At 42.7% G+C, this 13,203-nt stretch overlaps 1 protein-coding gene across 1 annotated transcript in view; it reads right to left on the bottom strand.

Moving 5' to 3' along the window:
* Positions 1-13,203, bottom strand: part of TNRC18 (trinucleotide repeat containing 18) — a 46,721-nt gene that overhangs the window by 15,953 nt on the left and 17,565 nt on the right. Inside the window, exons 10-16 of the mRNA XM_042437820.1 lie at positions 12,911-13,083; positions 11,902-12,038; positions 11,350-11,478; positions 9,964-10,132; positions 9,125-9,488; positions 8,133-8,411; positions 2,164-2,409 (exon numbers count right to left, since the gene is read on the bottom strand). Of these exons, the coding sequence (XP_042293754.1) occupies positions 2,164-2,409; positions 8,133-8,411; positions 9,125-9,488; positions 9,964-10,132; positions 11,350-11,478; positions 11,902-12,038; positions 12,911-13,083 (1,497 nt within the window). The remainder of the gene's footprint in view (positions 1-2,163; positions 2,410-8,132; positions 8,412-9,124; positions 9,489-9,963; positions 10,133-11,349; positions 11,479-11,901; positions 12,039-12,910; positions 13,084-13,203) is intronic.

Raw genomic sequence — 13,203 nt, forward strand, 5'->3', positions numbered from 1 at the left:
TGAAATTGCCTCCAGGCACTGGAATGACCTCCTTAGGGATGGCCTATGGCAGCCCCAAGTGGCTTTTGGAGGACGCTAGGCTGAATGGCTCGGGGGTGGTTAGCTGCTGAATTTGCTGTTTTGTTGTAACGTTTACCTGCATTCTTATATATACAAACATGAGCCAGGGAAAGGCAGTATATAAATATCTTTAAAATGGAATGGGAAGGATTTGACTGCATTCGGTGATTGTTTTACCCCCATCCCATCTTGCACAAGGCAGCTTCAGGGCTTTTGACAGTACATTTTAAATCCTGCAAACAGCTCAGCTAGACAGCTTCTATTACAGAAAGATGAATATTGTATGTGAGAGTCAGCAAAATATGGATCTGATATCAGCAGCAACAACAAAAAGTTTTAAATCTGTTAGAAACCATCAAAATACTGTTTTTCCTAGCTAGAGATAATGGTGGAATGGTTCCCCCATTGGCAAGACCTCTTCAGCACATGATGTCCATTTAATCAGATGCAACTGATGAAAGCTTATGCTAGACATGTCCTTTTCTCAGTCTCAAAAGTGTTACAGGGTTCCTTTATAGCTTTTTATGCTGATACAGCTAACACAGTTATGTCTATGAACAGTGTTACATGGAAGAAAGGAGGACTGTGAACAGTTATTCTCTCTGTTTTCCTGGGCATTTTTATGACACAGATACTGGTTGCTGGTCCCATTGTACCTGGTCATTCTGGGAGCAGCAACCAAACAGCTGACCAGCTAGTCTTCCTTTTACTTCAAGGCTGGTTGGGGAACTTTGGGAACTGTAGTCCAAAAGGTATCTTTTCCAAGCTCAGGAGACTCATCAGACATGTGAAAACAGTGCCATCGTGACACCAGAAAACACACTTCCTCCCCACTAAACTCAAGATTTTTATTCAGTTAAATTTATGGTGGGAGGCAGGGCATCGTAAGAGACGTATGACAATTCTGATATAGCAGATAGGCAAGGCAGGCTAAAAATAAGCTAGCCTCCCATGGAAAGACATCAGTTTCTATTCTGAAGCTCACTATAAATTCCATTATCATTTAATACATATTAATAAATTATTATTAATTTTATAAATGGAGCCTTTTACAGCCCTGACTGACTTGGAAAGCTGTTGCCCTGGGGCCACTTCTGCAGCCGCTGGCACACAAGGGAATTAAGGAGTGAAATTTCCATTATTCATGGAGAGCAGGGTGGCAGCAGCGGTGGAGAGACATAAGGGGAGGTCGAGCTAGACAGGAGATGTGCCACCCTCCAGCCCAGTTCCCTACTGAATTCTCTTGCGCATGGAAGCACTAATTCTGAGGCAGTTCTGCAGAAATCATCCACCTCTGTAATGTAGGTATGTAGATCTGAATGCAGATGTGCCCTAAATCTGGACAGATTAGCATTTGAAAGTGTCCTATTCCAAGGTCACACTATTGGTCCACCAAATCTTTTATTACAGTCATAGATGAGCATAAAAATGGAAGGCTATAATCAATTAAAAACTCTTACAAACAGAAACAAAAGGTTATAAACAAACATTATTGTGTTATATAAAATACTATATCAAACCCTTTATCCATCATATTACAAATTATTCTAGTTATTAATTTCTAGTCTGTAAAAATGATTCAAGTCATGACCCAACAGATTTTAATCGCCACTGCACATAATTTAGCCACTTTATTTGTTACATCGCAGTTAGTATCTGAAAACAGCAGGGAGACATAGAACTTGTCTGTACATCATGGATATTTGTGAAATATGTGGGAAATATACTTTCAAGCAGTCATCTAGAAGTAACTAGCTCCTACATCAGGATTGGGCCAAATATGCCTATGGGTTACTTACATGCGGCCTTTGAGACCCCTAGGCACAGCCCCAAAGCACCCCCCAAACCTCCAGATTAAAGGGTTTTAAAAAAAAATTCAGGGTAATTTTCATGCCATTTTTTGACCCCATCTTTGTGAAATGTGTCTAAACCACAGCAATTTGCATCCCCTTAAAAGCCCCATTACCACAAAATAAATCTTTTCTTGTCTTGATTATGCCCACCTGGTCAGCTCCTTCATCTACAGTCAAGTCAAACCCCAGCCTGCCACATGCAAAGAAGATGCTTTGCTGCTGAGCAATGGCAGTGCACAAATAAGCTTACCCATCAAGCTTTGCCTCTCTTCCTTCTTCTTTGCTTTCTGCTTGGCTTCTAGCTGGACAATGGAAAGAGAAGGTGGGATGACAGGACTCGGCATAGCGCTGGCTGCGAATCTTGCAAGCAGCCCCAAGCCACTCTCATCCAAAGTGGGTGGTGAAAGCCTGTCGGTGGTGCCCATCCCATAGCCTTTGGCTTCCTCCTCTTCCTCTTCCTCCTCATCCTCTTCTTCTTCATCTTCTGAGCTAGAATCTGCCATGCACAAGACAAGAAGCCTGTTACAAATCAGGGTTCAGGCAGGCCATTCTTTCATCTCAGCCTGATAAGAGTAACATGTCATGGAGGTCCCACCCAATACTATGGCTAGCATCTGTTAGAGACATGAGCATGCATAAGTTTCCCTTACAGATATGTATATCCTTTCTTGTGTGCTGTAAGGATTGGCAATCTCTTTGTCCCTCCATAGTAGCCAAAGGATCATAGAAGTATTGGTAACTAGATGCAAAATGAGTACATCAGCAGAGGACCCCAGTGAATCTCAGTACTGGTGTCATGATTTTGCATATGACTACAGGGACATAGCCAGACCTCTTCTGTGATCCTGCCTGCTCCCCACAAAGCAGGACATGTCCATGCGGACGGTTTCCAAGGCTGTTCAGTGAACTGGGGCTCAGCCTACGGTAGGTCCACATGCAGACCAACGATGCTGCACTGAACCATACAGGATTGCAACCAAGGTTCATTATTCCATTCCTTTCTTGACTGAATTGTTTATTTTTGACCTCCTTGAAAGAGTAGAGAGATCTCACGAGAAGAGAACTTCTGCGCAAAGAGGAAAGATCTGCAAAGACTTACAAGTTAAGAGAATCAGTGTGCAAAGGGATCTTGTAGCACCTTTGAGAGTAACTGAAAGTTAGCTAAGAGAAGGATGTCAGTTCTGAAATAGCCTTCCCTCCCTCTGGGCTTAAACACTACTCTGCTCAAAATATACCAACAAGACAGAGAAATGGCACTTATCCTTGGGGAAAATAACCTACAGATGTTAACTGTTGGTGTTTCTGTCTGCACAGCACAAACTATAAATGTCTCAAATTCCCAGCTCCTGCTTTCTTCCCACACTAAGCAAGGGCGAATGAATCATTCAAAGCAAAAGTTGTTTTATCCAGAGCTACATTTATAAATATTCCCTTTCTATACAAAAATGAAGAAAAGTTGGAGAATTCTGCTCCTGTCCTCAGAATTTGAAAATTTCCCCTTTCCTTTAAAAAGAGAGCACACATTCTTAGCTCATGATAGCGGTGACGGCAGGTCTGAAGGTCTTGGAGCAAAGCCTAGTGAGCATTTCTCAAATTAGAAAAGGACCTCAGTAACATTTCCAGTATGCAAGGCTTCAGGAAACAACAGACTCCCTCCACCACTTTTGCTGGAAGGTAAAGGGGATGTGAAAAGCTCAGACACAGACTTCTTAATAGCAAAGATGGATTACCCTACACAGCACAACATCTGCCCTTGCTGCCTTTCCTACTAAATTATCCACCACTAATTATAATTTAGGACTCTGCCATTCCTCATTTAATGCAGCTGAGATTTAGAAGCAAGCTGAACAAGGGGTGGGTAAAGGAAGTAAGAATTGTTAGCCTATATCTATGGACTTCAATAAATGATGCACACGTTAATGAAAGGACCCTCTTGAAGCTTATGCAACACAGTGAAACAGCCTGCATCTCTAGCGTTTGTAAATCTTCTAGTCGTCACATTGGCGGGTTACACACCGCCATTTAGTACGTATTCTATACGTACTAGGGTTAGGAAGGGGCGGTGCTTCGGCATCCTCTAACCCTAGTACGTATAGAATACATACAAGATGGCAGCGCCCTGTTCATACGGGCGCCATCTTTACATATCGGACGCTGTGCGCCCGGACGTCACGCGGCGTCTATGACGTCGCGAGTCCGCCCCAGGCGCCTCGCGACGTCATAGAGGCACCGCAAAAAGCTCCAAAATGGAGCTTCTTTTTTGCTCCGCACGGGAGCCGCGCGGTGTGGCTGCTGCGACTCCCTCGCGGAGCAAATGGCGCCGGCAGGAGACCGTCTCAAAGCAGCGGTCTATAACCCGCCATTTTCTGAATAGGTTTGGAAATACTATTGTCTCACCGTCTGACAATTGACGAGTTGTGGCTTCCACTGAAAACTAAGTTTTAGGGCTGGTTCAGCTGCCAAGACCGCTATCTCTTCTCCAGCTGCCATTGGTCCCTGCTCAACTTGTGATGTCAACTTTGAAAATTCATCACAAACCTCACTATACTGGTTGGCAGCAGAAAGGGTTGTTGGGTCAGATCTGCTCCTGCTCCTGAACATATCATGGAGCAGGACTAGGTACCGTAAAAGGCTGTCTAACTGGGCAAAAGTACCTTTCTCTTTCTAAAGGCCAACTTTCAGCTGCAGCTGTTCTGTCCTCATATAGCTATTACCTTGCCAGTCAAGATTTGTGGGGTGGACATAGAGATGCCAGCAGCAAGAACAGAAAGCTGGGTGCTCCTTTGTGCCTCTTCCCACTGCTCTCCTTCAAGGGGGTAAGAGCTGGCAGCAATGGAAAGTTAAGAGTTTATAAAGGAAGGGAAGAGAGATACTTTTGCCCAGCCTGATGGAGCTTTAGAGTATGTCATCAAGCTTCATGATCTGTACAGGATTCAAGTTAGAAGAGCCCCATCCCATACCAAACCTAACAACCCGAGTGGCAAGAGAAGATCTGGCACAGCTATCTCCAGTAGACTAATCCCTGGGATGCTTTCTGTCAAAATGAAAGATATAATAGGTGTGAGTTTCTGATGCTTAAAAATCTGGAAAGCATGCCATAGGGTAAACAACAGAAATGGGGCATATTACGTCTACCAATCACCCCTAAATCACAGAGGTCCACTTCAGAAAATCTGTTTTGTGGATTACTAAGGGATCACTATTAAGTGGCTAACATACATGTTATGCCTGCAGAAGATCCAAGTCTCCGGAGTCACAGTCTAACACTCAAACCACTACACCATGCTGGGTCACTTAATATTCAGGCTTATGAACAAGGGTTACCCTGGCTTTTTTATTTCTTTAACCAACCCATCTGGCAAACCATCATCTCATTTCCAAATGACAAATTGGCCCTTGCATTCAGTCATCAGCACAGTAGCTAAACCGAACCATAACTGCCAAAATGGAAATCCAACAACATTTCGTTATCAATGCTATCAATAGTGTGACCCCTACTTATAAGACAACTACACCTTCTTAGTGAGCAAAATAGTCTTCATAACAGCTCAGAGAATTGTGAGTGATAAACCTTTAGAGCGCTAAGTAATTTTAGTAAGATTCCAACATATGAATATGTAGAGGGTCATTTTGTAGAAAGTGCTTTTGGATTTGTAGGAAAGGTTCACAGTGATTTATTTACTCATTTGGTATTTAAAAGACTAAATGTGTGGTGGTAGGCTTCCATATTTTCAGTTCTGGATAATGGGAAAGTTCTGCACATCTGATTTTATTTCTAGCTTGCTTTCTGTCTAAACCTCAAAGCTCCTAAAGACCATCATAAAACTGTAACAACAAAAACAACTCCATAAATAATACAAACAGTTTTTCATTATTATAGCCATAAAAAAACATCTAAACAAAAGCTCTTTCTCTGTTAAGCAAATCAGCTTGTCTCCTACCCCTGAACCATGAGGACTATGAAGTTATTAGTTTTAGAGAAAGAAATACCAGACAGTATATTAAGAATCGTGTGTGGTACAAGTTGCCCCCTGTTGATGCATATATTTAAGGACAAGTTTTCTTGTGGTATTGTCAATTGAGTACCAAAACTTTCCAAAGCACTCCCCTCCCCTCAATGAGCAGCGAAAATAAATAAAGCAAACAACAGTTTGGTTAAACAACAGACAAGACATTTGTTAAGTAACCACATAAATGCAACAAGATGACTGGAGAAAGCGTGGGCAAGGGATGAGGGGAGAAAAGGGAGAGCAATGCACATTTAAGATTAATATTGTATTGTTAAATATATATATATATAAAAGGTTTATATATATTATAGCAAACACAACATATTTTCATCATGGTGCCAAGCAGCAAAACTACAGCACACAAAGCTGGCTAAGTGCAGGCAGACTATAGGCAGCTATTGGGTCCTCCACATCTGGCTTAAATTGACCAGTCCAAATTCCGGTTAACCATTTGGGTTTTGTTTCACAAAAACAAGGAAACTTCAAATTTTTTGCCATGTGCGTATCATGCTTTGGACTCCAGAAATAGGCTTTGAATTTTATGGCAAAAGAAATCCATTGTGATTAGAAGAATGCCCACCCTGCCGAAAAATAAAAAATCCCACAGTTTCAGCGTTGCTATTGTTATTGGACAGGGGAAGTCGGGTGGAGACTGCAAAACTACCGAGATTTAAAGAGGATATAAAGAAAAAGGTATTTTTTGCCTACCTACATAATAAGGTTCAGGTTCATGCTTAGGGACCTTTCGCTGAGCAGTGTCTGCCCTACTCCAAGCCAATCGCTTTGCTTCTTTAGTGGCGCGCGAGAGCAAACGCAAGGGACCGATATAGACACTCAAAGCATCATGAGTAAGGGTCAGGGGTGAAGGGATTGGCCAAGCAGCTGCAAGGAGAGAGTGAGCACGCTAGAAAAGCTGAAGTTATTAATGGTTTTAGTAAATCAGGGAAAGCCATCAGAAATGCTATTACGCAAATATCCCTTAAAACGAAACTCAAATTTAGATATCGATAGAAATAAGATAGGAAAAAAAAGGTTAAAATATTCCTCCCTTCCTCCCACCGATTCCTCCCCCTCTCCCAGGAACATACCTTTTTGGAGTTCGCTCAACAACACATAATGTTTGGAATATATATTTTCCCATAACTTGTGAAGGGGTAGAAGAAAAAAGAAATCCTTGGAGCGGGGGAGACTTTAGAAATTAACAATAAATTATGTATCTGGTTGTCAAGAGCAAAAATGTGATTGAACAACCCTAGGGCATCTAAAACGGGACAAAAGCGGTGTTCGTTTTAGAAAACAAAGTCATTTTTAGAAGCAAAAATGGCCACACGTAGTCATTTGCAAAGTTTCGTTTCATTTGCAAAGTGCATCTCTTTTTAAAAATAAGAACCACAAGCCACTGAGGAATAACCTAAGCACAGCTTAACAAGCTGCATTTAATGCAAAAGAAAGGAGAGGTCAACATGCAGATTTGCTTTTCTTCCTGGAAAAACAAAGCCCCTGAGAAAACGGCAAACCAGGGATATTTGAATAATAGAGAGGACATCCCCAATTTTGTTAATTTCATCCCCCCTTCCCCTGCAATTCTTTAGGAGTGATGAGGGATAGCGGGATGGAGTGAAGCAGCAAGCTAAACCACCTACTGAGAGACACAGCAAGAGAGACAAGGCAGACCGGTTTAGTTAAAAACAAACTGGATATTTTTAATAAAAAGCTTGGTACCAAATTGCAGTACAAACATCAAGGGGGCACTCCCACGCAACAAATATACTAATTTACAAAGCTTCCTCCCAAACCTCTAACACAGGCCAAAATGAAATTGGGAAAAAGGAAGAGGGGAAGGGAAAAAACGAAAAAGCCACGTATAACAACAATGATGGCGACAAGAGATGAAGGGTTTTTAAAGAGGGGGAAATCAGAAAGTGTTTGCGTCTGTGTGTAAGGGGGGTACGGTGAAGACTAAACCTCCAGCTCTTGGAAGAGCCCATTGATCATAAAATAATAGCAACAAAGGCAGAACATTGTTGTATAAAAAGAATCCTGATAAATCAGGCCATACAGCCAAGGAGACAGTAATCCAAGATTGCTGATCACTGCACCATCCAAGACGGATGGCCACCGCACCATCCCACCCAAATCCCATGCTCTCTCATCACTCACTCAAAACACAGAAGAGTTTTGTTTTGTTTTTGTGTTATAATCTAGTAACCTTGATCGAACGAGTCCTCCGAAGAATCACTGAACGACGATCCGGCTTCGGCCTCTCTGGGCAGCAAACAGAACGGCTGCTTCCTGGTCGCAGCCAGTTTAGATTTGAGAGTTCTGGTGGCGGAGAGGCCCTTTTTGGTTGCTTTGAGGCCTCCAGTGATTCTGCAGCTCTTTGGGGCCACTACACTGTAGAGGCTGGGGGGTCTCATTCTGGAGCTGGTCGGGGAACGAGAAGGCCACCCATCCTTCAGGGATTCATCGTCTTCCTCAGAGTCTGTATCTGCAGTCAACGTAGTTATTATTTATATATATATATACATATAGATGAACAATGATTGTACAGTTTGCCCATCTCAGAGCTGCACATCTGCCTGCATCACTCAGGGAGTATAAACATTTACTAAAGGATATACTACAGGGGAGAAAAGTCTTGCTTTGAAAACCTGGCTATCCTACTCCTTTCTTGTGGAGTTCGATGCCGCTGGGAAATGTAGCGCAACCTCTAGGGACTCAGGAGCTGAGACCCATAGGAATAGAATAGAATAGAAATTTTCTTTTTACCCCTCCTCTCCTGCACGATCGAGGTGGCTTACAACACAGTAGTATAGAGCACATGCTTTTTATGTATAAGGTCCCAGATTAAATCATCAAGTTGCAGGTAATCCTGAAAACTAGTTGGGCAAATACTCAAGACTTGGCATAACGCTGCCTCCTCCTGGTGAGAAAAACAATCAAAAGACCAAAGTCAGAGAGAACACACTTTCCTCCTCCTCTCTCTTAGCTAAATGACTGTTGTGGAAAAAATGCAAGAACTACTTTATCATCCATCAGGCATAGATGTGAGGGAAGATGGTTATTGGTATACACTCAGTATAATGTCCACTCCACTGCTACTACCCCTGACTGCAATTCCACTCCGATAACTCTTTACTTCTAAAAAAGTCAACCAGAAACCCAAAAACATAGGGGAACCAAAAAATAAAAATTGCTTACTGTAGGAATAGCTGCTAACTTCAGATATTGCTGGTGAACTGGAAACCTTCAGGTGACCCTTGACTCTTAGCCCCATTTCCATCTTCTTCATTTTGGCAGCCATTTTATTTTTACCTTCTTTGGAAGCTTTCAGCGAGAAGCTCATAGTTTTGGCCAAGCGCTTCCTTTCATCCTTGCCAAGGAAGACTTCGTGGGGTGAGAGGTATCTACTGCTGTAACATCCGCCGTTTTTATGCCTGCCTGCAGAACTGTCTGCAAACTTAAAAGGGGATTTCAACTTGTGTCTGGTGAGAGACAGGGCTTTGTCAAGCTTGCTCACCAGTTGCTCCTGATCTGATGCCAGCTTCTTCTTCTTAATCTTTAACTGCAGAAGGAGGAAATCGAATGGGCACAGGTGAATACATAGCAAATATCACCGGCATCATGTTGTGTGTTGACTTATGGCAACCCCATGAATTTCTTAGGTAAAAACTACTCAGGAGTTGGTTTGCCATTGCCTTTCTCTCTGAAATCTAGTCCACAGCACCTGGTATTCCTTGGTAGTCCCACATCCAAGTACCAACCAGACCTGACTCTGCTTAGCTTCCAAGATCAGGTGGGATCACCTAAATCCTTCAGGCTATTTAGCAGAGCTGTGTAGTCAGCATCCCTGAGTCATGGAACTGGAAGCAATTTTGGATAGAGTCAGAGTGAACAGAAAGGTACCAGCTCTGAGTCTGGCTTCAAAATAAAAAGGTTGTACTATTTTAACAATATGCTTCTGTTAAAACCAGAAGACACACACAAAAAGTGTCAATACAGCCAGTCAGGGATGCACTCAATTGCACAGAAGTACCAACCTCACTGGAGAAGTTTGCCAAGACATCTTGTTCATCCCAACTGCGGTTCCTGCTTTTCGCCTTCCTGCACTCCATCTCTTCTTCATCCTCAAGGAGAATGCCCCTGTGCCTCTTCCTTGTACCTTCACCAGTCTCTGAGTCTTCAGAGAGGAGTAAGGACTTGCTTAGTCTGGAAACCAGATGAAAAGAGACTGATTGATTAATTGACTGATAGTATATTCCATCTATTCGATACCAAAGTTTTAAAAGCTTTACATAAACAGTTCCATTTAAAAGCACTAAACTACAACAGTTAAGAACATATTAGCCATAGGGGAAAGGATAAAACATAATATACTACGTTTAAAAGTCATTCTGCTACAGTAACTTAAAATCCAAAGGATGGGATTTGTACAATAACTACAGAATCTGGATGATGAAAGTCAGTATTAGTGGAGAAAGCACAAATTCCAAATGCTCTAAATGGAGAGTATTGCTTCTTCAGGTTTTCCACTGTATTTCCTAGGTACATGAAGAAGAAAAAACACATACACAAATGCCAAAGATTTTCCTACGTTTGTAAAACTAGCAAAGCAATTCAAACACAGAAGGCACAAAGGAGGGACAAAGCTCTGTATACACAGAAGGTAAGAAAGAGACAAAGACAAACAGAAAAACACCAGGGGGTAGGCACCCAATTGCCCTTTAAGACCTTGGCAACTCTGCTGAGCCTAAAGACTAGTTGTGTCAAAGGAAGGGTGGGTTCAAGACAGCAAGAATGACCTGGTCTACAATATCCTGTCAAACAGAACTTGCTTAAGCCTTGCTTTTGTAAAAAGCTGCAGGAAAGGGAAGGGAATGAAACAACAAAAACAGAACAATCCTGCAATGTTCTAGGAAACAAGTTCTAGTTTCAACTACAATGGCATGAAAACAGAATGGAAGGTAAAAGAGCAAGGACTGCAGACAGACACAGCAGGACCAAAACATATCTGACATAGATTCAAAGCAGACTTGGGGTTTCCTTTTTTTAAAAAAAGTGACAACAATGTCTAGTAGCCAGTAGCTATCTCCTGGATCAAGACTGCCTCCTCAAACAAGCAAACTGTTTTATATTCTGCTCTGTTTCACCAATGCTACCAATGCTCCCATCTTATTCCCTCTCCATGCCATGGCACCTATCCCACCCCACTGATGTGAGCTGTACTCTGGGCACCACACAACCTGCCTCACGCTTCCACCGTTCTTGTTCCAGATTCAAGGAACTGACCATTTGCCACTAAGCAAAGAGCCAGAGAGAAGGAGAGAAAGAAAGAGAGAATGTGTGTGGGCATGTGCATGTGCATGTAACCCATCCAGGGCCGAACCCCTGCTGTGCCCTTCTTCACCCCACAGTCCAACTCTTACTTTCCACTCCTGCAGTCACTCTTCCCTCTCTCCTTAGGAGGCGACAGAGCACTCGATCCATGCTTCCTCTTCCTGGGCCTTCCTGGGCCTCGTCTTGCCAAGCTTCTACTTTTCTCGTCATGCTTTTCCCTTTGAAAAAACCATAACGCTTGACTGTTAACCAAAAGCAACTAGAACGTAATTTTACAAAAACAAAAAGGGGAAGGAAAAGTAGTGGGGAGGGGGGAAATAAAAGCAATTTAAAAGAAATTAGAAGAAACGAAAAATAACTCAAAAGAGCCCTGACCCATCAACAAAACACTCAACTGACCTACTCAAATCCAAATCCTCCAGGAAGGCCACTGCTAATGGAGTGCCTACAAAACCAAAACATGGCTAGCACAGGTCACGTTTTATGAGCCACCAAATTGCCAACTCTATTCACAACGTTTCTGCCAAGCTTGATTCAAGAACACTGATGAACTGAGAAAGGGACAAGGAAGGCCCCAAAGGTGTGAGTCTAAAGACGACAGTGGCGGCCAGAAGTTACCAGAAGGTCTCCAAGTCACTTACTCAGAGTCTCTCCGTCGCTGCAGCTTCACCAACTCTCTCTGCTTTTCCTTGTACCTCCTCTGCAGCTCAGCCAACCTCATCCTGTAATCCAGCTCCATTGCATCCATGTTCTCAACACCTGATTTTATGGAGTACATCTGAAAGCAGGAAGACAACATGAATTTAGAGTGGGTTCAGGGGAAAGAGAAGGTGATAGCGCAACTCATAGTACAGCTCATGTCGTAGTCAACAGCTCACCATTAAACTCAAAGTGTGGTTCAAAACTGAATCACGAACAAGAACAAAATAATCAGTATATATTACACCAAGCCTGCACTAGATACAATGGTCCACATTTTGTTTCTGTGCTCAGTTTAAAAGCACTGGTGTTAACTTTTAAAAGCCCTAAATGATATATAATGACAAAGAATAGCATCCCCAATATGAACTTATGGATGGGAGACCAGGTCAGGGCCTAGCATAAGAGCATCTGTTCTGCAAGTATTAGTTCCCAGGTTTTATCTTGGGCATCACTAGTTTTACTTTTCATAATTAAATCTCATCTTTCCTCTATGGAACTCAGGGACGCTTATGTCTGGTTCCCATCAACACCCCAACCAGAACCAGGGCTTCCTAACTTTTCAGCATTGTGTACCTTCAGACCCAACCCAGGACCACATGAAGGACCTGAGGTCAAAGAAAGTGGTGCCATCAAAGCAGGACTTGGGAGACAAGTATCCAGGGCTGTACTCAGTAGAATGAGTACGAGCCTCAGCTAAAGCAAGAAATGAATGCATACATACTTTTTGAACTGCACAAATATATACTCCTGCCTAACAAACCCAACTACCCATCTGCTAAAACTATTTAAGACCAGGGTCCAGCTGCACCTGCTATTCATTGGCAGTTTCCCATTCAAGTACTAGCCTGCTCAGCTTCCAAGATCAGATGGGATCTGATGCCTTTCAGTGTCCTCCCTGAAACTGTACATGAATCCCTCAGAATCTGTTCCCCTTCACTAACTACTCACTGGTTCATCTTTCTTTTGCATCCAGCTATACTTTTTGTTGGGATTCAATTCTCGAGGAAGACGGATGTTCTTCAGGCTGTCCATAAAGGGTGTTGAAAGGACTTCCATCAGCATTTGGGTACTGGCAGCTAACAGACTCTCCAGGGTTGGGCGAATGGGTAAATTTTCCAGTCCTGCTTAAAAGATAGTGCAAGCTTCCATTATTTCAAGAAGGATGGATAATCCTCAGATAGGTGTAAAAGGAAATGTTTAAGACACCTGTGCACAACACACACAGTGGCTGGGTTGGACTG

This window comes from Sceloporus undulatus, chromosome 8 (genome assembly GCF_019175285.1).
Source record: "Sceloporus undulatus isolate JIND9_A2432 ecotype Alabama chromosome 8, SceUnd_v1.1, whole genome shotgun sequence".
NCBI classification, from domain to species: domain Eukaryota; kingdom Metazoa; phylum Chordata; class Lepidosauria; order Squamata; family Phrynosomatidae; genus Sceloporus; species Sceloporus undulatus.